Source organism: Cryptotermes secundus, unplaced genomic scaffold, assembly GCF_002891405.2.
Source record: "Cryptotermes secundus unplaced genomic scaffold, Csec_1.0 scaffold1013, whole genome shotgun sequence".
NCBI lineage: Eukaryota > Metazoa > Arthropoda > Insecta > Blattodea > Kalotermitidae > Cryptotermes > Cryptotermes secundus.
Genome location: NW_019720727.1, coordinates 59,420 through 85,826, shown reverse-complemented (window position 1 = coordinate 85,826; position 26,407 = coordinate 59,420). Strand labels below are relative to the sequence as shown.

Below are 26,407 nucleotides of genomic sequence, written 5' to 3'. Positions count from 1 at the left end.
ATATATATATATACACACACACACACGTGGTCGTCGACTTACTACCAACTTCCGTTCTGACTGATCTAAGTTGATCTGGTCATATATATATATATATAAACAAAAATTCAGTAAAATAACACCCAGTGTTATATCAAGGAAGGCTTAGGGCATGTGTGCAAGGGCACACCAATCCTACAACTGAACAAATTCATTATTTCTTTTTACTGGACATAATTCATGTGTATATATAAATAATACAGTTCACATCCAATACATAAATTGAGATGGTTAACATACCTTTGCATCAACGTGGGAGGTGAAATACCCCTGAAACCATGTAACATCTGATGGTCCAGATATACCTTCACAATGAAATGAAACGCTGTGGCCCACCATGACAGTTGAGTTTTGTGGAATTTCTGTTAGATTTGGTTTTTGGAGATGATGGTCTAGAAAAATAATTGGAAGACATTGCTGTAGATTTTAATTTTACATAATCTAGGTCACAGAGCTGATATCCTGGCTACGATTCAAGCTCAACACCTCTCAGATAAGTCTAGAGAGTTACTGCTAAGCCAACCAACTAGGTCTAATCAGTTCTGATATGTACTGTAGTAAGATGTTTTTGCTTCATTTCAGTAAAAATCTTCTGGTGATACAGGTCACTAGCTAAGAAAACATTTGACAGAATGGAAAAGTTGATCTTGAAGCTGTCAACTTTCCATGGGTAACACTGTTTAATGAAAAACTCTATAATTAGTATGTTACTTAAGACAGCATACAGACAGAACAGCAAATATATTATCTTGATTTTATCTCATTAACATCTACTAACTTCTTGATTAAAATTTGATGATGAAACATAATGTCTGGGAAGACATATTTTCTTTCAGTATGTTGAGGCTAGTAGGAACTATTAATTATATAAGGGATAGCACCGTCAGTATAGCAACTGACTACGGGGTGGACGACCAAGGGGTCAGAGTTCGAGTCCTGGTGGGCGCAAGAATTTTCATTTCTCCATGTCCTCAAGACTGGCTCTGAGGCCCACCCAGCTTCCTATCGAATGGGTACTTGGGGATCTTTACCCAAGGGTAAAGCGGCCGGGGCGTGAAGCTGACCACTCACCTCCAACTAGTGCCGGGGTCAAGGAAACGTGGGTCTGTACATCCACTACTCCCATATGTCTTCATGGCATAGCACTTAATTAGTTAAGCACAATGACAACTTCGCCTATTTTACCTCACAATTTAATTATTAAGTTTTGTGCACCATTTCCATTAGTATAGACTTCCACTAAGCTCAAAAATTAAAAAAATCGTCATGTTTATAACTGTAACATAAGAATGTTTCACATACAAATCACGGGTATGTTTAAGAGATGTCATTATGACTAGCTAAAATGAAGTGTTACTTATTGCCAGCACACAGAAAATTAAATACAGATTTAATGTGATCATCATGTAGGTTTACAGTTCACAAAAATATCACCTTATGTTTCAGACTTTGTATCAGCACAGAAAATTCCATGACCCTATGTAAAGATATATTAGTGTCACTGCCACAAGTTTGCAAGGATATCATGCCGGTATTAGCAAAGGCCCAGAATTATAAGTCCAAACTTTAAACGTCTTTTATGTACCCGATGTTCATACAGGCAGAAAGCCTGATAATAAACAAACTTTGTACAATAAGAGAACAAGCTGGCATCATAGTGCCAAACTTAGTGCTACAGGTCAGTTCATAGAAGTAATAGTATAAGAGCAAAGTGCAAGCTGGCATCATAGTGCCAAACTTAGTGCTACAGGTCAGTTCATAGAAGTAATAGTATAAGAGCAAAGTGAGAGATCTTTATGCCCAATAAAACAGGAAAAAGTGACAAACATAAAAAACTGTGCATCTCTTCACACCTATGTGTGTGCATGCTTGTGCATGTCCATACGCACACACGTGTACACGTGTATGTGTGTGTGTGTGTGACTTACTTAAAATAGAAAATGTGCTCTATAAATAACAGATCATGGCAGGTTTAGCAGAAAGTATAAGGCTTATCTCCTACATATACACACATGAGAACATACCAATAATGTCCACTTCAAACGTGAAGTTAATGCAGCCAATGACGTTGCAGATAAAGCATGAATAATTTCCAGAGTCATATAAAACAGTGTCTTCAATTCTAAGAGACCACTGACCATAATGGTGGTTACTCAGGATATTTCTGTCCTTGGTCCAAGTAATGTTTGGTTCTGGGTTTCCTGTGGAAACAGTCACATTGTAAACTATTACCATTTCAAAGCAAACAAATGTCTGTTTCACAAGCAGACTAATGTATGTACTTACCTTTGGCAGGACAGCTGAGAACCACTGTACTTCCAGCATATTTCTTCACCTCATGTTTCATGATGTTTGGTTTCACAAAGTGGGGTGCCATTTGAGGCAATGTCTCATTGTATACTCCTGCTACATGGGTATTCTCACTGTCTGGGGCTTCTTCAAGCTCATGTACAAGGGACATGGACGTCAGGTTTGCTACAAGCAAAAGTAAATTTTTGAGGAAAATGTAAACATATATATGTCACTGGGGTATGGGTATGGTTGAGGCACTATGCTACAAGCTGGAAGGTTGCGGGTTTGAGTCATGATGAGGTGGATTTTTCTTTTCAATTTACATAATCATTCCAGCTGCACTATGGCCCTGGGGTCGACTCTGCCTCTCACAGAAATGAGTACCAAGAATCTTCCTGGGGGGTAAAGGGAGGCTGGCGTGTAAGGCTGACAACCTTACCGCCATCTGTGAGCTGAGAGTCTAGAGAAAATGTAGGAGCCTCGACATCTCACAACCTTACGGGGCTTCATGGCCTGTTACAGAGACAGCTTTACCTTTCTTCTTCTCTGTCACTACAAGAGCATAATACCTATAAGTTTAAAGTTATTTAATTACTGTGATTCATTTTACAAGACTGTCAGTATATGAACTATATAACATCAAATGATGGGAAGACCAATGAACTGGAAAGAATTTGAAAGGAAGTAGATGTGGCTTAATCAAGGTACTATCCTGGCATTTGCCTGGAAGGACCAAGGAAAACCATTAAAAACCTCAGTCAGGACAGCTGGTTCATTAGGACTGAACACATTTTGAATACAAGTCTAAAGTATTACTGCAAGACCAACCTGTTCATGGTTAATGATGATGAGATATGCCTTTCAATGCTATCTAGTTTGACTTCATTCATCATCTTCTCTTTATTATTATTAGGGTGGGGGTGAGACTGAGTCCCTTGATACTTATGTCTTTAATGGCCTATTGTGCCAGCTCCAAATAAAAGCCAAGAGAAATGGAGCACTGGTCCGAGAATTGGAAGAGGAAACTGAAGTACTTGGAGAAAGCCCAAGTGCCAATTTATCCACGATAAAAGCCACACCAACTGAACTGGGATTGAAATGTAGTGAGAATTTGGTGGCTAACCACCTGAGCTATGGCCATGCTCCTGTTTATCAGTTTACTTTTTAAAAGAAACAGCATAACCTTTCAGAAACAGGTAACGTTTTCGTCTTCAGGTGGAGCAGGGTATGTAAAGCTTTCTACTTTCTCAGACCTCTGGGAAGAGCTACTCTACCAGCTTGTGACAGTAACTCTAACAGAGCACAATTTTTTTCATATCATCTCTATCTGAAGATGACAGCAGACCCATTTCTGAAATGGTGTGCTTTTATATACAAAAAATAAGGCAATGTATAAAATGTAAAGCTATCACTATAACAGGCTGTAGAGACCCAAAAGTTCAAATAAATAGCATTAATCTAAAATATTTCCTTTTACACATGTTCATATCAGTTCTGAGGATCACCCAGCCTCCAATACCAGATGTGTCCTCTCTTCTGACACATGAACGTGGAACTTCCACTTAGTGCCAAGCGTCCATGCCTTCATAGCACAAGAACAATAAAAGCATACTGCAAAGATTGTTGGGTTTCTTACACGAAAGGAAAAATGTCGTTTCACAATGAAGGAACCCTTTTCTCACTGTGTGTAAGGCCTTCAGATTTTAATTTGAGAATGGATATCAGATAGATGGGAACTAAACTGACATTTTGATTAACTTTAGGTGTAATACACATCAGGGAGGTCTGAATTCAATCCCATGTAAGATCTATGGCAGAAAAGGTCCAGGTTTTTCTCTGAATACTTCAGTTTTCCTTGCCATTCATCATTCCACAAACGCTCCATACTCATCTTCACCAGAATATGGTACAACAGGCCTATGTGAGGCTGTAGTACCAAGAGACTCAGTATTACCACACTACTACAGTTAATTCCAGCCAGAATAAGAATATAAAGAGAGCGTACCATGTTCGTACTCCATGTGAATTATTTTATTATGTATCCAAGGACACTGAGGCCCTAGGAGAGTATTCAGTGTGAGGCCCAGGATAAAGAAAAATATGGTGGGGTGTGGGTATGTGTCAGATGCTTTATTATTTACTCAGTGGAACCTCCATTTTTAAAGTAAATGTATCCCATCCTCTTCCCAGTCTTCCATATACTGATCCATGGACTGATCTCCAAGATATATTTCCCCACCAAAATTCGATACAAATTTCTTGTCTCCCCCATGCAAGCTATTGTACACCTCTTGACTTCATCACCTTAACAATACTAGGCGACTTCTTATACATATAATATCTTCTATTCCCCAGTTATTTTTCCCCTGCATTTTGAAAGCTTTACCCTAGCATCTTATTATTTTCAAGCAGTTATAATTTACATTCTTCCCTTGCAGTAGGTGACCATATATAACAGCAGGACAAAACAGCTGACTGAGACTCTAAAGGTTTATGATGGTTGTGTATAACTCTCAGAATTACTGGCTTTCTGGACTCTGACCATCGTCATGTAATCTAAAATTGTATTCTCTAGTGTCTTGTAGAATACAGAACAATGGTCATGTCCAAAAACCCAGTTAAGTCTAAGAGCTGATTGAGATGTTCAGATATCTAAATCTTGTTTCTGGAAAGTAGAAATGATGAACATCTTTAAATTTTGAGTTCCACTGTGAACCTGAAGCCTGTGCACAGTGCCAAAAATCTCAAATTTCCCACCTCTGAGCATTACGTCTGCATCATTCAGTTGCCTCACAGGATCAATCTCGTAATTGTAGCTGTCTCCACCTGTGGGCAGATCTTCCCGCTGCTCAATCATTCCCTGAACATGTGCTGCTGCCACATCTTGGAGAAAGTCAGCGTGTGCAATTGTATTATATACCATTAGTGTGATATTATGACACTGTTCAGTGCCATTCTCCAGCTGGATGCAGCAGCCATATCTGCCAGCATCAGTATGTTTTACTGCCTTGAACTTCATTCTGGAAAACAATAATCAAGATTAAGCCCTTCATCCATTTTCAAGGACTGACTCTTGCAAAATCAAGCATTGCAATATGCTACTTTTATGAGAATGCATCAAGAATATAAGAGCAAGTAATAAATTGATAACAATGAAATTACTTGCTACATTAAACAATGTGGCTCATAGCAGCAGGTGACTGTCTTAAGTATAAACTTGACTGTTTAAATATAACAGTTCTAAACACGTAACTGTCAGCATATTCCATAATATTTCGTACTTACTATACCTACAACAGGATGCATATAGAGAACTTTTAGAAAACTACAGCTGTTATAGCAACAGTGACAAAGCATTCAGCAGGACAATGCAAGCCACTGATGTTTACTGCAGGCCACAAATCAAATGCAAGGCCTGAGTGCAGACATTACTATTTTAAGATTACCGTCTTCTAAGGTGTGGTGCCATTTAGTTCATTAGATACACACCTGTATTTTGGAACCTTTTCAGGGTACACTAAAGATAAGACAAATCAAAGTTCCTCTGAAATGCTGGTATCAATCGACCATACTGCACATGTCACATCCCAGAAGACAGCAATCTTCATCCTCACAAGAGAAACTAAAATTTCACAAATCATATCAACCTAAAGCAAATCATTTTGCCTTCCATGAAGAAACTGAAATATGTAAAGTACCTGTAAAATTTATTGTAGACATTATACAGTCTAGAAAAACTAAAGCTCTTGAAATATCTCTTGCTTCAGTAACTTTTCCTGCATTCAAACTTATAATTTCTTCAGGTTTTTACTTTTCATGTTGTTATACAAGTTCAAAGCAGTTTTCCGTTTATTTGTTCCTAAGCATGTGTCCACTTGTATACTTACAGAATGAGCATCATCCAACAATCACTTCACTAGAAACTAAAACTGTTTACAAAATTTTAGAATATATTAGACTGATTACATGAGAAGCCAATGCAACTAACAATGCTGTTATGTCTAAGAAGCAAAGCAATGATAATAAAAATAATACACAGTCAATATTAATTTCTCTCTCCAATTCTGGGATCAGCTAAGTGCCAGCTCAGAGACGAAGGGGGCCCCCCCCCTCCCCAGCTTAAAAACTGAGGATGTGAGAGTTTGGTGCCTGGCCAGAGCTATTGTACATCTTGTTGAGTTGTGATATATAAGTATGAAGCAATTATGGACAGATAACTAGCAAGAGAAAAATAAATAAACTTTGAGCAAAACAGCTCATGAAAAATGCCCATGTGAAATCAACCAGGATTGGACATGAGGGTCATAGCAAAAAGTCCAGATCTAAACACCTGAATTATTAACTCTTTGAAGCCTGAAGATGATCTGAATACTACATGGAAATTCATGTCAGATGTGAAGTTCTCACAGTATTGGTTATGAAGAGTTCTGTCTCCTTGGACATGGCACTGTGTAATCCATTGACAGTCAACTGATGTTCCAGAGGAATATGTTGTCTCTGTCTTGCTGGGTTGATGAGTAAGCCAGGCAAGAAACTGGCATAAACCAGGCAACAAGCAAAGCAAATGGCTTGCAAAAACATGGAATTACACAGAAGCAGAAGGAACACTGGAAATCAACCGTTTAGTCCCCATTGGCTCTATTAGAGAACGAAAGCAAACCAATATGAGACTCAATGTGGATATTTCAAGGACCTGTACATATGTGGGAACATGGGGGGAGAAAAGTCATAGGAGTGTATATAACAAGCAGAGAACCAAGGAAGTTCATACCTCATGATCTAGCTGCATGTAGTGTTAAAACAACTAATTCCAACTTACGCCTGCCTGGTGATCTTGAGGAGGGGTGGTCTGGATCGTAAGATGGTGCCATCCTTGTGCCAGGTGATATTTGCCTCAGAGTTACAACGCAGTCGTAACTTTTCACCCACAACGAGTTTCTCTGTGAGATCATTTCTGCCATCTGTAACAAAGAACAGCATTTACTTTAGGTCAGTGTTGGTCAACCTATGAGCATGAACCAAACATGACACTGTGGAAACTTTGTGGGAAGGGGGAGTACAATTTTGAGGAATAGCGACATATTGATGAATGGAATAAAGAAATTCCTAAAACAACTGACTTCAAAGAAAAACACTCAGCTCTTACTGTAAGAATGATATAAAATTATGGTGTTTTATCAAGACTTCTCACTAATTTCACCAGTCTGTTTAAATATCATCATTGTTACTGACAAGTACAGTGCTGCTCTATTAACGGTGTGTTTTACAGCAATGCTCACTCTTTGTGCTGCCTCCTGAGCATGGCAAGAACTTTTGAAGAACATAAGAAGGAAAAAAAATTAAACCTTGAGGGCTTTATAAAATATAGTTTTACATTGGTAGAATTTGGTGGAAAAGAAAGAAGATACCTTGTGAAGTGATGGAAAATGAGTCGTGGAAGGCAAATAAATTAATGACACCTGAAGACAACATGAATCCACAGCCAGTCAAAATGATCATCATTTTAAAAGAATGAAGGAATTCTTCAAAAACTTGATAGTTCTAGATCCTACGGACATAATAATAATGCTGTTGGTGAAGCTCCATACTGAACATAAAATTACAAAGGCCAAGAAACTGCATGTGATAACAGAAGAATACATACTTCACTGTGCACTGTTTGCCTCTGCTAGAAACTGATCCCTTGAAAATTCTATTGCCATTTTCATTATCAAATAGGACTAACAGCAAAAGGAACAAGGATATGACAGGACACCTGACCTCAATTAGTCAATGAAAATCAGAAGTTATTCAAGGAATTTGCTCGGCATACAACTGGATCAGTCAAGAAACGTCAGGAACCTAAGCTTCTCGTTTTGTGCCACGTATGTCTATGATGATAAGAACGAAACTGAGTATTGTATGGAAAGGTTTGAAAACTATGACAACTGCAAAAACATTTTTAGACAATATTCAGAGTTCTTTCTTTGTAGGAACATGGAACTGACTGGAAAAACTTGTGTGAAATTTACAGCGCTGCAGGACTGTCTTTTATATGTTGATAAAATGGTTAGGCAAATGCCATTGGAATGCACGGTATAATCCATCATTAGGTACTAGCTGCAAAACCACAGCCTTTAACCTTGTAAGAAATTATGTATGAAATTATATGTATGACATCCTGTCACTAACAAATTCTACCCTTAACTGCTGATATGATTCCCTTATGTACATAAAACCTGTTCCTAATTCATGATTCTCATTCCCTTTCCATAGGAAAATGTATAGTCTCCTGCTAGTTCAGTGCCATCCCTATCTCATGTGACCTCACAGACCCACATTTAATCTGATTTATACTTTGCAGTTTCTCTTGCAACTGTTGTCAGTGAGCCCATAGTACAGAGGATCCTTATATTCCATGTGCTAAATCTCATGTCTATTTTCTTTTGCTTGTGTTATTCTAAACAATTCATCAAGTCCGATACCCTGCATACCATTTCACAATGAACTGGACTTTTTTTTTTGCAGAAAGGATTTGTTAGGCCCATGCCCAAACCCTAGCTGGAGGTTCACCCCTTATCGGCTGTCCAGACTCTTTATTCAGTATAACTGGAGCTCTCCACCACAACCACCACCACCATCATTCCAAAGAATTTGTTCAAGCCCGAGTCCCTGTGTAACATTTCATAAAATACTATTTTTATACAGTGAAAAGTTGTTCCCCCCCTCACTCAACCCCCAAGCTGGGTGACCACCCCTTGTCTGACATCTCTGACTGCTTATTCAATATATCCGCATCTATTCCCAACATAGGACGCCGTATCTTCTTTTTGCAACCTTTAAGACGCACAGTGGTGAGAAGGGTCCCACTTAACATGAAGTAGATACCAGTTGCACAAGATGGATTTACCAAAATAAATAACACAGTCATAACAGGTGATTTTTATATCCTATCAATACCTCAGTTTTGGGTTGCACGATTGTGGGATAGCCAAGATCTTCAAACATTGTTTTGGACGCACTCTTTCCACCCCAGCTACATATAAATGTGAATTGAATTCCTGAAGTTTGCTTTAAATAAACAGTAAACATAGACATAGGCTCAATACAGAAGGCAATCTTCAGTGCTGAGATACTATAAGGCACAAAGGGTTCAGAAGATGATGGGCAGTCATCACACCAGTGTTCTCTTCATGCAAACAAATATTTGCTCTAAACAAGAACTGCAGAGTCACAGAAACAGCCGTTATTAGCGAACGGCTCTGAAACAACATTTGTTTCTAGGCAACTGCTTGGGAAACGCATTCCCGCGGCAAGAGATGCATATGCAACAATAGAAGTATCCCTGGAGATGGGGTTTTCTACAGTAGTATGTGCCAAGGAGTTATATGGAAGGCAAATTGGGCCTACCAAGTCAGTCCTGTATAGGAACCTGTGAAGAAAAATGGCAGTTGGAAGGGATGTGCTGTTCAGAGAGGACTTGAGCCCAGGAGCAGAGAATTCTAGCCGTTGTTAGAAGCCATTACCAGGCGACTACTAGTCAGGACACTGGAGGCTGGAAAAGCCTTGTGACGTGTGGAAATCAGCAATGGTTCTGTAATTACTTGCAGTACCAAGTTGTGTGAATAAGTAGTGAATAAATCCAATATCCAATCTAAAACCCTGTCTGTAGTCACAACCCATTGTACATGAAAATATAAACGTATTTTTTAATTCTTGTGTCACTTTTATGATATGAAGACTAGATAGCTCAGAGGGTATAGCGACCGGGTATAAGGTGGACAGCCGAGAAACTGGGGTTCCATTCCCAGTAGCGCAGGAGATTTTTCTCTTCTCCACGGCATCCAGACCAGCTCCGGGACCTATCCAGCACCCTATTCAATGGATACCGGGATCTCTCCCCCAAAGGATAAAGCTGACCACTCACCTACATGTAACGTGGAGGTTAAAAACATATTCATGGGGTTATGCTTAATGAATTGAACACTGGGAAAACTTTACTCTCTTACCTTGTTACTTTTATAATTCTTCAAATATATATAAGCGAAATAAATGAAACCTTCCCCTAGTTCTATCTTTCTGTGACCAGACATGATACCGACACTCACATTAGATAGTTTGCTTCATGGATCCGTGAGCCTCTCTGACTGTGGTGGCGACAAGGAAGATTCCCAACACTTCTGACGGAAGTTGAGGCCATTACTAAGTTATCAGCTCTTTCAAACATTTCTAGTTTTGAAAAACACACATAAATATGTACTAATACCAATATTTCCCTACTACAATTTTCATCGCGATTTAAATCTTGACGAAATGTAAGCCTACATCAAAATTCCATGAACTCATTTTCTCCTGTAAGTTTCTTTATTTATACCGTTGCTATGTCGTGTATAACCGTTCCAATGACGTAATATTTTATCTTCAAGGAACGTCCATCAAAATCGCATAAACAAATTTATTTTCCTTCGACACGAAGTTTATCTCGCCGTTGTGCACACTAATAAAGAGAACGAAACACAAATGAAAGAATACCCACATCCCGGTGGCTATGCCGTCAGTCTTTCTGCCACTGTTTATGAACTGGAAAATGTTGTATAAACGCTTCGGAAATTCCTTTCGTACCCCCCATTGCTTCTATAAATCTGGTTTTATGCCAAATGTAACGGACGTAGTAGAATCATTGGGTTTCTTATTCACAAGCAGGGTACTTATCTTCATAGAGTCTGATCCTTATTCTAAACGTTTTAAAAGGGTATATAACTGAGTGGTTTGCAATCCGTGTCCCGCAGAACTTCCCAATGTGGCTCGCGTGCTAATTTCACGAACGAAAACTAAAAATATTTTATTTAATAAAAACAAACTCCGTGATTTCAGTCCACAAGCGAAATATACCGACCGAGAGAGCGACCGCCGCTTGTCGGCGAAGTTAGTGCCAACTTTTGCGGATAGAGGGTATCGCGTGGTCAGCGCAACGAATCCCCACGGCCGTTAATTAAGGGTTTTCTAGACCAGAGCCGCTATTTCCTTGAAACAGCTCCTCAGTTATCATCACGAGGCTGAGTGGACCCCGTTCCGGACCCACTACTTCTCAGAAAAAATCTGGTAGCGCTGGGAATCGAACCCGGACCCCTGCCTCTATCATTACATATGTGTTCATTGCAGCGGGAACGTGTTTACCGAGCCGTTGCCTAGAAATGGCTCTGGTATATTTGATTATCTCATAGTCGTTGCATGGTAAGGACTCTACACGCTATAAAAATGTTATGAAACGACTTGCTGTGAGCCTTTGATTTTTGTTGTATGTTTGTCTGAGAAGGGGCAGTAAACGATTTCCTGTCGCCTTCTTGTTGAAGTCCACTCCACTAATGAATAAATCGGCAATATTTGCCCCTGCTTTAATACGATCAGTTGGAGCGTCCTCTGGATATATAACTGTCAAGGAATGCATCCATCTTCCCTTTCCCGGTTAAGTCTATACTTCCGGCAGAAGATGGCAACAAGCAGACAACCTATTCGCGTTTAAGCCATAGCGCTGAGAGTCCGAAAGACGCGGTTTCGAATGTGAAGGCTTATACAAGCAGCTGTTCACATAACTAACATATATCGAGCCCTGGGTGGAGGGAACATCTCTCGTCACTCGAAACTGGAGATGGCACGACCCACTGCACATTATCTTCTTCTTCTTCTTCTTCTTCTTCTTCACACGTCAGAGGAGGGGTTGGTGCCAAGGGAATTTGGTTGTATGTTGAGTGTCACAATCTGCGTGTTACAGGAACTTCGCGGGAGTGTGAAGTAAGGGCCCCTGGCATGACTTTCCTCTCATAAGGTCTGTCACTCTGCTAGAAACATGGAACATGGGAGGCCGAATTTTGTTGCCCAAGTTCTGGGTTTTGGTACTTTTTTCGGACTTCTAGGACATTCCTTCCACATTCACATTTTTCCTTCTGACGCTGACTTCACATCCATGTCACATTCTTTAAACTACTGCTGCCTTTCTTGGAGACGGCATAGAGACGGGCTACGGACTGTACTGCCCAGGTTCGATTCCCGATAATGCAATTTTTTTTTCTTCTCTACAGCGTCCAGACCGGCTCTGGGGCCCACCCAGTTTCATATTCAATGAGTACCAGGGTATTTTCATCGGAGCTAAAGCGGCTCGGGCGCGAAGCTGACCACTCCCCTCTACCTAGTGCCGAGGTCAAGAATGGTGGAACTATACTTCCACTCACCCCATATGTCTTCGTGCCATAGTGCTTAACTAATTATGCATAGGAACTTCACCGTTTTTATCTCTCTACTGCAAAGTTTATTATTATTCTGTCTCGAAAAGGGTTTACTATCTCTTCAACTTATTTTATTTGGACAGTCACAAAAATTCGGATGTTCGAAGAACATGCAGCGCGTGGGCATTCAGCTTTGGTGTGGAAAAAAAAAGAACCACAAACGGGTATATCTCAGGTTGACCCAGCGGACAAACTGCATAGACAAGAATACATTCGGGGTTGATCCTGAAAGACTCATCTGAGTAGCAGAGACAGAATTTAGTCGGGTCCGAGACACATCTGTACGAGAGGAAAACAACGGCTGAGAAGTTATAAGAAATCCCGCGTCTTGCGACCCAATAACAAATGAAAATCTTGTACCTCCAGTTCCTGACACGCGGCGCATCTGTGACGCACGTGTGGCGGTCCAAAATAAGAGAGAGAGGGAGGGAGACTCCACCACGTCACACGATGCAGTGGAAAAGATCACACAGCATATCGCCGCCATCAGACGGAATCCCTGTTCCAGCATGAATCCCTATATGAAACCCATCACGCGCCGCCGGCCGGACGATCACATCTCGGTCATACGACACGCAAAAGCAGCCACATCGTGCCAACATAACCTCACTTGCAGATGAACAAGATCACGAACAAAAAAATACAAACAGAAGAGAGTAAATGTAGACACTCATGTCCCATCTCTCGCTGGGTATATATTATAACTTTCCACCATCGTCAGGTACAACAAAATGGAACGCACTTCACAAAATGGCAGCCCTTCCGGTACTCTTCGTATTCCTCCCGAAATGTCTAATGATGTCTACCTTTCTGTTAAACTGGCGCCATTATTCGTCGTTGTATATTTTGTACAGAATCAAAAGTTTAAAATTGTGTAACATTTTCATCTTGCAAGGCTCCTGCAGACTTGAATGTGATTATGTAAAAAGTACTAAACCGGTCTTTTGTTTATAAATATTTCAAGCCTATATTCATCTAACTAACATGTATAAACCCAGTTCTTTATTTCTAGTTTACGTAACAATGCTGTCACTAACTCAGGTTATTGCAATGGGGAAGAACAAATGGACGATAATGAATAAGGAACTTGATTGTAGACGTGACCTATTTTAAAGTACTATCCCGAAATCCGCTTGGAGGGACAGGAAATCGACTATACATCGTAAACCATAGCTGGGATAGTCAGACGTGTCCTGAGACCTTCGAACTGAGCACCTTACGAAAAGTCAGGAACGTTACAGCTTAAGCGAACTTGCTCGTGATTCAGTTCGTCACTAATTAACTTCGTGAGCTGGGCCCTTCTTGAGAAGGCGCAAGCTCAAGAACTTCCCAACGTTTTATGGAACCCGAAGGTTCATTACCGTGTTCACAAGAGTCCTTCACTGGTCCCTATCCTGAGCCAGATCAATCCAGTCCACACCACCCTATCCTATATCTCTAAGATCCATTTTAATATTACCCACCTATCTACGACTTGATTCAGTTCCTAAGTCCCAGAAAACGTACTGCGTCTCCATTACAACGACAACCTTGTTAATATCTTGCAAGAACCATGCAAAAGACAAATACACACATCACAAGACACGGTTTACACAGAATATAAGAAAAACGACCCCCACAGTGGAAGAACCACACGCAAGTTTTAATTAAGACGCAGAAGATGAATAATCTTAACAAGTTTTAGTGTGTGTAAATTTATTATAGTTGACAAATACGCACTTTTTAAATACTTTTTAAATAATTTTATAAAGGCAAGCAATGCAATAGATTACGTAATTAGGGCACCTGATGATGGCACTATGTTGCCGAAACATGTCGTGAAGTAACGGGTGAAATTGAGTGCACTATAAGACGGCCACGGTATACATATCATGGATAAAATACACTCTGTGCGCAATACGCAAAGTTCTCTTAATGTTAAAGCACGTGGTACGTATAGTAACCACTGTTTTAAATGGTTAGCAGTACTTTCTCAATAATATAGTAGTTTCGGCGTTGGATGAAGTGTTGAAAGTGTGAAAATGACCGTGACCTAATCTGAGGCATTATTTAAGGCTTTGCATGGAGGGTATGACTGAATCACGAATGATTCGAACATTCGAACGCCCTACCTAGAAAATCAATTGAAGAAGCTACCTGCTCCGCAGAAGCTCACACAGTTTGTTACTTAATGTGACGCCCAGACAGCAGGAAACCCATCGAACGGGCGGGGTTGCTGGCGGGTTCTTCGCGGGCGCTCTTACTGTCAGTTCTGTGGTAGGCGGAGTCTAAGAACATCCCCATTAAATGTGTTCCATGCAATTGCATTAATTTACTGTAACCAGTTTACTGAATTATTTATTTTTTATTGCTAGTGGGGTGGGACTAAGTCCCTTGTACTGCGGCCACTTCTGGCCTATTGTACCAGCCCCAGATGATAGGTGAGGGTGATTGTGGAGCAATTTGGTGGAATGAAGATTGGCAGGGGAAACCGAAGTACTCGGAGAAAACCTGCCACAGCGCCACTTTGTCCACCACAAATCCCACTTAACCCAGGACGCCGCGGTGGGAAGCCAGCGACTAACCGCTTGAGCTATGGCACGGCCTAACTGAATTAAGTTACTTAAGAACAAATTATGCAGTCTTATCAGGCTACAAGACGCATCTATTCAGCGTTGACTCGTGTGATGGGCTGTTCAGCAATATTTTATTAATTTTAGTCACCCCGTAAGTTTCAAATTTTATCTATTGTCACGTGATGGAGTGACTATAGACAGAGTTTGGATTGGTAACTGGATTTACTGAACACTTACAGATCGTAGCTATAACTAAGTGCTATCGCGAATTCAGACACACTACAATTCACTACAGTACGCATTAAGTCTTCTCAGTGCTAGTCTGGTAACAGAAACCGCTCACGTCATCTGGAATAGCGTTATACTGACTAGAATACGTGTACGAAACTTCTTTATTGCCTTAGTTTTTATCTTATATTTATGAAAACAGTACAATATGAACTAAAGCAATCCTTGATAAATTAAAAATGAAGTAAAATGCTGTACATTAATAGATATTTATAACTCCCTTGGTTGGTATGATCCATGCACGCACAATCGTTATTTTCCTTCGTATTTTATTGAACATTAGCTCTTGATTTACGCGTTTTCATTTTACGCGGATTTTTTTCCCCACCAGCAACGCATCGAGAATTCATGAAATAAATCTTCATCGGCCGAAAACCTCAAACATGACACAGTAATGAAACTTGTGTTATTGGAACAGTTGAATAATTTCTTGACTAGCTGAGTGACTGTCAGATTCAGAAGAACTCCGCCCTATGGGGTCTGTAGTGTGTGTTCCAATTACGAACCAGAGACAACACATGTTTGTCTGCTGCTTCATATTTAAGTTAGGTCTAGAAAACCGAAATTAACGGCTGTGGGGATTCGTTGCGCTGACCACACGACACCCTCTATCCGCAAAAAGTTGGCACTAAACTTTGCTGGCAAACGGAGGTCGCTCGGACGGTATAGTTCGCTTGCGGACTGAAATCACGAGTTTTCATATTTAAATTAACCTGAGTTACTGGAAAGTATGCACTCGTATGATGGAAGGCAGAGAAACGCAGCAGCAGCAGCATCAGAAACTGGAATGACGTCATTCAAAATGCAGTCCGATATTTCCAGCTGATTGAGGTTACGATGAAGAATTGTCGTTTCGTTTCGGATTGTTTAAATCTGTCGCGGCCATCTGTTGAGGGATGGCGTCACTCTTCTGCAAGAAATAATTCATAGTGCTTAGAGCAAGTATTGCGATAAAACGTACCCGATTGACTTATGGTCCCCTGGAAGTCCGTCTTTCAAAGTTCCGGCTTGCTGATAATACGATTTATAAATGGAGCGATTAACAGAACTGAATTAATTACTGCGATCCTTAACAGAATGCACGGTACCGCCTCTAGGTTTGGAGTAGGTCAGTCTTGCCAGCTAATATAAAGAAGCTCGCGCAGGCGCAGAAACATTCAAGGAGACGAAGCACGCGCAGGCGCAGAAACATTCAAGGAACCCGAAGTACGCGCAGGCGCAGAAACATTCGAGAAGGCGAAGCACGCGCAGGCACGGAAACACTCCAGAAGAACAGGCTGTTTTTTCAGACCTAGCCTCTTGCCTGCGTGTGAGAGGTATGGCAAGAAGTAGCGTGATAGTGGCTACAGCTGTATTGTGAAAAAACGGATGACGAATTGCATCTAAGGCTCCTGACTATCTCATACACACCCTACAACACTGCAGTGTATCTTAAGCGTCACTGACTGTAAACGAAGGGTGCAGTCTTCTAATTGAAGTAACCAATTAACTGAAATTGGGGGGCACGCGCTAACATAGTTGGCTGTGACACTGTGCTAAAGCTCGAACGTCGCGGGTTCGATCCCCGGTGAGGTTATCGGAATTTTCAATTGACCTAATCGTTCCAGCCGCATGAAGGATATGCCAGTACTAGAATTTATATTAAGATAATAGTTCAATTTTTATTCAGCTTTCATTCTTAAAAGTGAAAAAAAAATGGCTTACTGTGGCGTCTGTTTGCCCTCCCGTTTTGAATCAAGAGACCAGTTTTAGAAAAAGTTGTACGGACATTTTTCTGTGGATGGATGGATGGAAGGAAGGAAGGACGGACGGACGGACGGATGGAATTGAATAGTGTCACTTCCTTCATACCACACGTAACAGTTATATCGCCGTGAGCATATTCTCTGGAATTGGGCGTCATTTTTATGCTGCAGTAATTCGTCTCATACTCAGCTATACATGAAGCCTGGCATAGTATTGCCTGACTTAATTGAGATGTTTCGAGGAAATTAAACTAATTTCCTTTCACGTCCTTCCATATTGAAGCTCACCATGCACCATGGCACTGGTATCCCACTATTTCCCTTCTGAACTTGATACAGATTCCGCACGCCGCAACTTCTCTAACACGAGTGTCGTGCTGGGTAGTCTGAACACCTCGGCGCAATATGTGCAGATCTGCCGCAATTTTATACTACTGCAGCGTTTTCACTGACCCACTGCTACACATTATATCCTTGAGGCATTCTATAAGATCATAATTTAGGCCCCAAAAGAGATCCAATAAATCCTCCGAAAATAAGGCAAATTTAAGATGTTTGTTAATGACAATAACAAAACAAAATTGCGTTCAGGTTGAAAATAAGAACGTATCTGAACTCTAGTAATACTCATTTCTTGTCTGTCCGTCTCATGTGTAAACTACTGGAGACTGACATGTTAAAAATTATAATTTTAGTTGTTTTATATGGACGTGAAGCCTGTCTCTTACCGTAAAGGCATGACGTAAGGGAAGTGAGAATGACTGAGGCTAGGGATGCCGATCAGAATATTTGGACATACGATTAAGAGAAGGGACCTGGGGGCCGCGCCACAGCTCAAGCGGTTAGTCAGTGGCTTCTGGTGAAGTGGGATTTGTGCCGGACAAAGTAGCGCTGGGGCAGGGTTTCTCCGAGTATTTCGATTTCCCTTGCCAATCTTCATTCCACCAATTGCTCCACAATCACCCTCACCTATCATCTGGGGGCTGGTACAATAGGCCAGAAGTGGCCGCAGTACAAGGGACTTAGTCTCACCCCACTAGCAATAAGAGAAGGGACCGGAAGTTGGAGAAAACTGCTTAGTGCGCATCTTCACGATTTTTATCCCTCACTAAATATTATTCCGATAATCAGGTCAGGGTGAAAAAGACGAGTGATGCATGTAGCACGGAGTAATCAGACATGTGTAAGGATAGCAGCTATGAGACCTTGTGCGAAACATAGGAGCCCATATAATATTCAAGTGTATCTTTATGCAACTCTAACTCGCTTGGCAGTCGGTGCAGACATTTTCCCGATATCTCATTCATATTTTCTTTGCTCCATGGCTAATTACCTTCATTTCCCATTTGTCCATAGATACTTTGTGCACAAGTCCACAGACCGTGTTTTCTGGACGTGAAACGAGGACCTACAACATACTGGAGAATTTATCTTTTTACTTTTACTGGTACCATTTACATCTCTTCTTAAAAAAATTAATTTTGCCGTTTCAATTTTTATTTTTAGATATTTTAGCCTTTCCAAAAAAATGTGTGTGAATAAAGGGCTGGATGGATGGTCTAATTACGCTGTGGAGAGAGAGATCTGTGAAATGGATACATACTCGGTTGATTGCAATTGATTTCCGTTCAATTTATTTCACATTTTAGCGGTCAAATAAAGGAACAAATGTTAATCTGAAAGAAGTGGCAGGCGGACTGCATGTGGGCTGTGGTCTCACTGAATGGGCGAGTTCAGAAACGAAAAACAGACAATGAAGGACAAATATGAGGGAGGACTTCAACGAGGCCATACAAAGGAGAACAAGTTAAGAGATGAGGGCGCAAGATCCTTCATTGTTACTTCTTCTCGAACAGAAAGTTACTGTGCATTGTGAAAATATCGTCCCCGATGACAGAACCTCAGCGCTTGTGACAATTTCTTAAAAACGTAACCTCCAGCTGCGATCTGATTGCGACGTATGAACCTATAAAGAGGAGCCGGGAGAGTTCAGTCAGTATAGCGACTGGCTACGGAAGCGAAGACGGAGATCGATTCCCGGTAGGGTTAAGAAACTTGTCTCCGTAACGCCCAGCCTGAGGCCACGCCATAGCTCAAGCGGTCAATCGCTGGCTTCCTACCGCGGCGGCCCGGGTTCGATCCCGGGTCTGGTCAAGTGGGATATGTGGTGGACGAAGTGGCGCGGGGGCAGGTTTTCTCCGAGGAATTCGGTTTCCCCTGCCAATCTTCATTCCACCAATTGCTCCACAGTCACAGGCCAGAAGTGGCCGCAGTACAAGGGACTTAGTCCAATCCCACTAGCATTAAAAAGAACGCCCAGCCTTCTATACAATGGGTACCGGGGGCTGTTTTCCCAGGGGTAAAGCGGCAAGAGCGTGAAGTTACCACTCGTTTCCATCTGGTGCCGTGATTAAGAATGGTGGAGCTACAGTACCACCTTTAGGAAACAGCACTCAATTAATTAGGGGTAGGGAGAACTTAACACGATCTGACGTCTAAGGAGGGGGACAGGGGCGTGAGTTGAATGGTGGAGGGGGAGAGCGAGAGAGATCACATTTGTTCTTTTTGTGGTTTACTCGACGATGATTTCGGTATCTCAAGACTGCATGCTGTCGGATTGTACGGGGAGTAATGAATTGGAAAGGATACAGAAGTAAGCCGCAGTGACCTATCCCTGCGTTTTCCTGGAGGCAATGAGGAAACCAAGAATAGCCTGTCATGATAGCCGCTACCCCAGCCGAGATGCGAACTGAGAACTCCCCGAATATAAATCTAAAGCGTTCCCATTATTCCATCCTTCTCGGTTCTATGCCTGTTACGGCAGGGAAAAGGGTAAAGAAAATATACCCCATTCCATGAAGACACATGGGGGAATGGAGGTACAGCTCCATGCATTCTTATCTTCGGGAGTATACGGAGATGATCGGCTAGCTTTACGCAGGAACCCCTTGGAGGCCAGATGGGCTCCAAGTCTGGACTCTGAGGAGAAAAGAAAAATCGGTGCTGTCAGAAATCGAACCCCAGGTCTCCGGTTATCTATCCTAGTCACGTTAGTGATTGAGTGCTATGACCGTTTGAGAACTGGGTGCTGGGGGACAAGATGGAGTTCATTACTGCAATTAACTTATTTATCGACGTTATTAAACATTCGAAGCCTGAAGAGAGGCGTCGAGATGGATCACGCGGAAGGGGGAGCCAGGCGGGAGATAAACTGGTTAAGAAAGTGGCTCTGTCCCCGTGTAGTGCTCATTCGTCCTTCTCGCAAAAGGAAGGAAGGAAGGACGGTAGGAAGGAAGGACAAAAGGAAGAAAAGAAGGACGGTAGGAAGGACAGAAGGAAGGAAGGAAGGAAGGAAAGAAGGAAGGTATGAAGGACAGAAGGACTGTAAGAAGGACGGAAGGAAGGAAGGAAAGAAGGATGGTAGGAAGGAAAGAAGGACGGTAGGAAGGAAGGAAGGAAGGAAGGAAGGAAGGAAAGAAGGAAGGTATGAAGGACAGAAGGACGGAAGGAAAGAAGGACGGTAGGAAGGACGGTAGGAAGGACGGTAGGAAGGACGGAAGGAAAGAAGGACGGTAGGAAGGACGGAAGGAAAGAAGGACGGTAGGAAGGACAGAAGGACGGAAGGAAAGAAGGACGGTAGGAAGGACGGAAGGAAAGAAGGACGGTAGGAAGGACAGAAGGAAGGAAGGAAGGAAGGAAGGAAGGACGGTAGGAAGGAGTTGAAGAAGGTAAATGAAGCATGAAACGCACGTAAATAATATTTAACTATCTGATCCACGGGGTGATGCCCGAGCCAATTGAAGAGGTACAGTTAGGAAATGTAACGCACAAAACAGTAACACTGCTGATCATAAGGACAGTTATATATAGTTACAGCACTGAAAGGAAATGGCTCACTCCAGTAGAACGTAAATCCTAGCTGTTCTGCGTATTCTTAGAAGTGGCCGTTTATTTCTGAAAGAAAAAATACTTCAAAAACTATAACAGGACTTTTTATTTGTTTGTATCTCTAAACTATGTCAAACGCAAAAATAAAACTCAACAAGCAAAGTTGCAATGGCTCTCAAGCAATAAACACAAAGCTGTTTTTTTTTGGAGAGGGGTTAAAAAATCTGGAATGTTTTAAGCGGTTGAAGCCTCCCTATGAAGGATTTTTGCAAACATAACAAATTTCACTGTGCAGATTGAACCAAGCAGCACATGTGGGAAATACAAGGAAGCCACCCACATGTCTCTAACAGACCATCCGATCAGTCAACCCGGCTTGGATATCTCCTGCATCTGGACTCCCGTTATCACAGCAGAAGTAAAAAAAAAACTACAACTCCGTCCAGTGTAGATTATGTGGGGAAATTTGTTGTTTCTACGTTGGTACCATTCAGAGAATTTATCTCTCCAGTGATGACTTTCATTCTGACATTTCTCGCGTGCTTGGCCTCATTGTGGAGTTTCTGAATGTCTTAATATCTTGTCTTAACTGTCGCAGATGGTTTGTGTGCGCTTGGTTTGTATACCTTATCTCGTGTTGGTGCAGATATCCGGAGATATGGGCTATTTCTATTGATTGGACCCAACTGAGTAGGTTTTACATTGAGACAGAGACAGAATCCAGTCTCAGAAACGCTGTATCTTAAATAAAAACAGGATGATGGATAATGTCGGATGATATAGATATAATAGGCCAATTAATGGCCGACACACAAAGTAGACGGTCTCACCCCACCCCAAAAGGCTAAAAAAATACCGGAATTTTCTTCAGTTTGGCGTATTTGTGGCAAGTCTACAAACGGTATTTCAGTAGAACACTGAATTGATTAGATATAACGAATAAATTTCATGCAATTGTAACAATAATAATATCGAATTACGTCAGAACCTGTAATACGGTTTACGAAATACACAGGAAAAGTTCCATTATGGCCTTACGAAAAGCAAAGTTTTATCAGCATTTCGGACAAACATGCCGTCTCTATATTCAAGGTGGAAGTGTGCTTCTACCCTGAAGATGGAGGCAGCCAGTTCCTTGCAATCTATCAGCATCGGTGAGAATCAAAGGGATCCACCAGCGCGTTATATAAAGGACACGCTTACTGAATTTTACCAAATTTCCTGAATGAGAAGAAAGCAGTCTTCTGGGATTTGGCACTGTGTATATGTGGTGTTAACCGACGTTTCGGAGGAACGTATCGCCTCCATCTTCAGGGTAGAAGAAAAAATATAAGAATTTTGCAAGCGGAGAGACCGTGAGAACCGGTAAAAGCAGACTGTCTACCCTGAAGATGGAGGCGATACGTTCCTCCGAAACGTCGGTTAACACCACATATACACGGTGCCAAATCCCAGAAGACTGCTTTCTTCATAGTCACCGCCGTGAAAGCCTCAAATTTTCCTGAATGAGTTTTGAAATTCTCACAGGAGTATCAACATTACAGTGTTCACGGATGTGATGCTATGTAATTCAGTGAATGGGTACAACGTTTCAGAGGAACCTGATGCCTCCATCTTCAGGGTAGAAGCAGGAAGCTCCACATCCCAAAGACCGCAACACTGTGGGAACCGACAGGGTTGCTTGCAACTAGGTCCAGACTATACCAGGAATATCGCGTATCCCTGGCCGCACCATTAGCGCGACGGCGCGGGACAACCCAGTGCACAAGGAACGGAATGTAGTTGCTGGCCTTGAAGGGCATTACAGCCGGCCTTGCCGTCCTTTACCTACCTCAAAGCAATACTGGACACCGACGGAAGGAAAACCTGCTCTTCTGACAGCATGACGGTAACTTAGCTCAGCTGAAGAACAGGGGAAACCTTATCGTAAGTCTGAAGCGTCCAAAGTAACTCAGAGGGAGTGACATAACCAGGTAGTGACGCACACTGTTACGTCATCATTCTCTTGAAGCATCAACCTCGGCCACATTTCTAACCCGAAGTTCGGAGTTCAAGTCTCAGCTCATACCTTAATCTTAAATCTTATTTCTTTCATGTTTCCTTAAACCATCTAGAAATTTCTGCAGTCCCGGAAAATCCAGTTACTTCCTGCCCATTTGAACGTTAACACCCGCCCAACTCTCATATAGAAGGGGAGGGGGCGGTTTGGGTGCTAACCTCACTCACTCCAACGTAAACTCACTTCATTGAAGCTCTCACGGGGCGGCAGGCTCACCAAATATTATGGGAAGTGAGTTAGTGCAAATTATTAATGTACTGGGACAGTGTGGGGGAATGCGGTAGCGTACATGGTTGTGGTACTATGATACAAGCCAGAGGATCGCTGGTTCGATTCCCGATGAGGTCACTGGACTTTTCAATTGACTTAATCCTTCAAGCCTCACTAAGATCCTGGGGTCGACTCAGCATCTAACAGGAATGAGTACCAGGAATTTTCCTGTGAGTTAAAGACGGCCGGCGTTAAAGGGTGAAAGCCTCCTCGCCATCTGTGATTCTATTGTCTAGAAAATGTGGGAGCCTTGACGTCTTACAACCCTTAGGGCCTCCACAGCCTGTTAGAGAAGATAGGGTTTACCTTCTTATTTGGACAGCATATTGCAATAAATCAGAAATGAAATATTTTCTACGCTTATAAACTTCATTCCCATGCCGGAGCAAATTACAAATATATTACTGTCTGCTGGATTTGATGTTCTCTTGACTCTGACTATGAATAATTCTCATAATTTGTTGCGTCCTGTTGTGTAAATCACTACAGCATTTATCATATTCCTGTGAACACAATACTGCTATCAGCAGGTGGAGTTTCTGTCCTGGCGGGAACCGTCTAAATGAATGATACCAATTATCTATACGAAGAGCAAGACCTTCTGGGTTGCACCGCCGTGTAGTTCGGAGACAGCCTGACGTTTCGGATGAACATATCGCCTCCATCTTCAGGGCAGAATAATACGCCAAGCATGAAAACAGCAGCAGCAAGCGACAAGCTGAGCTTTTCATCTCTGGGTGTACGTCATACCCGGTGTAGGCAACCTTAAGGGAAGAAATGTCCCGTATGTTCGAGATTTTGGTATGGCAATTCTGGTACAATTATACAGGATATAAAAAAACGTGTTACAACGCTCTGTGGTAGATAGATGGGTTCAGTGTGATCCCATTTTGTTAATACATCCATGTCCGGAAACGCTTTGTTTATGCGCTAGGGCCTCTAAAATGTGATGGAGGACGCCCTCACCTCCTACCTCTGTGGCTTACTGGTGATATTCACCTAACATTTCTCCAAGAGACCTTACCCGAGCTGCCGGAAGTGGTGCCTTTGGAAGTCCGCCGTGAAATGTGGTTCCAGCATGATGGCGCCACGGCACACTGCACTAATGTCGTCCGTGAGTATTTGGATGAAACCTTTGGCAACAGATGGACTGGACGTGGAGGCCCAATAACCTGGCCCCATCACTCCCTGACTTGACTCCATTGGATTTCTTTCTCTGGGGGTACATGCAAAGCCTTGTCTACGAGACTCCAGTGGAGACACAACATGATCTTGTGGCAAGATTTGCAGTAGCAGCTGGAACCACCCAGGAAATGCCGGGAATCTTTCAAAGAGTTCAGCATAACATGGCCAGGCGGTGCAGAACATGCAATGAGTCGGTGGCCGCCATTTTGAGCAAATTTATAATGTAAAACAACGATAACATTCACCAAAACTTATGCATCCTCACGGAAAGTTCTGTGACCCTTAGTGCGAAAAGGATGCGTTTCCGTACATGGGTGTATTAACAAAAATATGATCAGGTTGAACCGATCTATCTACCACAGGGCGCTGCAACATATATTTATTTACACCTGTATATTCAAAACAGAATCTACTAGAATTCTGATGTTCTCACAATAGTTGTTATGAACAGTACTATCTTCTGGGGTATATCGCCGTGTAGTCCGTTGAAAGTCACTTGACGTTTCGGAGGAACACTTCGCCTCCATCTTCAAGGTCGAAGAATGAGCCGAGCAAGGAACTAGCTCTGCTTGCCATCTGTTTTTACGCTGATTTCTTGCTAGGTTTATTTTTCGACCCTGAATATGGAGGCGAAATATTCCACCTAAAAGTCTCTTGACTTTCGACGGCCGTACCCTNTACTATCTTCTGGGGTATATCGCCGTGTAGTCCGTTGAAAGTCACTTGACGTTTCGGAGGAATTTTTATTTAAAACTACTTTTCGGGTTCACTTTCCGTCTTCAGAAGAAAAGCTAAGGAGGCACGTATTCAGCATGGACTCATTAGAAAGATACGATTTGAATGACTAGCCACTGCTCAGCGGGATGCGTTACAAACAGCTAAGCTCAGCAAATGGGCCCAGCCAAGCACGGCACACGAACCTGAGACAGCTCTTTCCATCTCCAACCCTCTAATGTCCATATCAATATCATTCTTCCTAACGTCTTATTCTAGAAAGTGGCTGTTTGCTCCAAGCACAGTTCTGCAAGAAATCCTCGTTACAGTTTCGGTATACATCTTATCGTTCAGACCAGAATTATACCTGATTATGGAGGCATTATGTTGCTCCGAAACGTTGGTTAGCATATGAACGTACCAGACTTGTGTAAACCATCAAGTTCCACGAAACCTCATACGAAATGACCACAATAGTTCATTCGCCCTCGTCAGTTTGTTAGTTAAACATGGACGCGCCGCGCACCGCTCTCCAACGCAGAGACTTCCATCTTTTGTGCACTTTGGGAGTTCACTGAACATCAACAAAAGGTTCAAAACACCAGAAAAACAACATGGCGCCCGGGGGTGTAGGAGGATTGACCTGCCCATTCTCACAGAAGAAAGGGGACAACTTGGGAAGAAAGCGGGGGGGACTGCTCCTTTCCCAGCCTTCACGGGTGGCTTGAAGGGAAAGTGCTTCAGTCTCAAAGGACGAGGCGTGTTTTATTTCTTGAGGCTGCCGAAGCCGGTATGCATATCGTGGTTCGCGGACCAGAGCTGGCCTGTGATGAATGTGCAATAAAACGTCCGGATGACAAGTTACTTGAGTACATATCGGATCTCTTCGATGAACCTTATGATTTGTATACACTCGCTTAAAAATGTTTCTTTTTAAAGAAACGCATTATTCCACTACTGGGTCACTTTACAGCAGGCGATATCTAAACACACAACCTGGTTGCTGTTGCTCTGACTGACTCCTTGGAATGAGATGTAACGTTACTGATGATATATGGATAGAGTTACTGTGATCCTGGGCATTGTCCGTCTTCCTGTTTTTATTTAAAA

The 26,407-nt window shown here is 42.1% G+C and overlaps 1 protein-coding gene across 2 annotated transcripts in view; it reads right to left on the bottom strand.

Annotated features, from left to right (window-relative positions):
* LOC111872649 (fibroblast growth factor receptor 3) overlaps window positions 1–26,407 on the bottom strand; it is a 91,891-nt gene that overhangs the window by 44,860 nt on the left and 20,624 nt on the right. For both annotated transcript variants that reach the window (XM_023866741.2, XM_023866747.2), the window contains exons 3-7: window positions 7,151–7,292; window positions 5,089–5,351; window positions 2,326–2,514; window positions 2,064–2,240; window positions 280–431 (exon numbers count right to left, since the gene is read on the bottom strand). In XM_023866741.2, coding sequence (XP_023722509.1) covers window positions 280–431; window positions 2,064–2,240; window positions 2,326–2,514; window positions 5,089–5,351; window positions 7,151–7,292 — 923 coding nt within the window. The remainder of the gene's footprint in view (window positions 1–279; window positions 432–2,063; window positions 2,241–2,325; window positions 2,515–5,088; window positions 5,352–7,150; window positions 7,293–26,407) is intronic.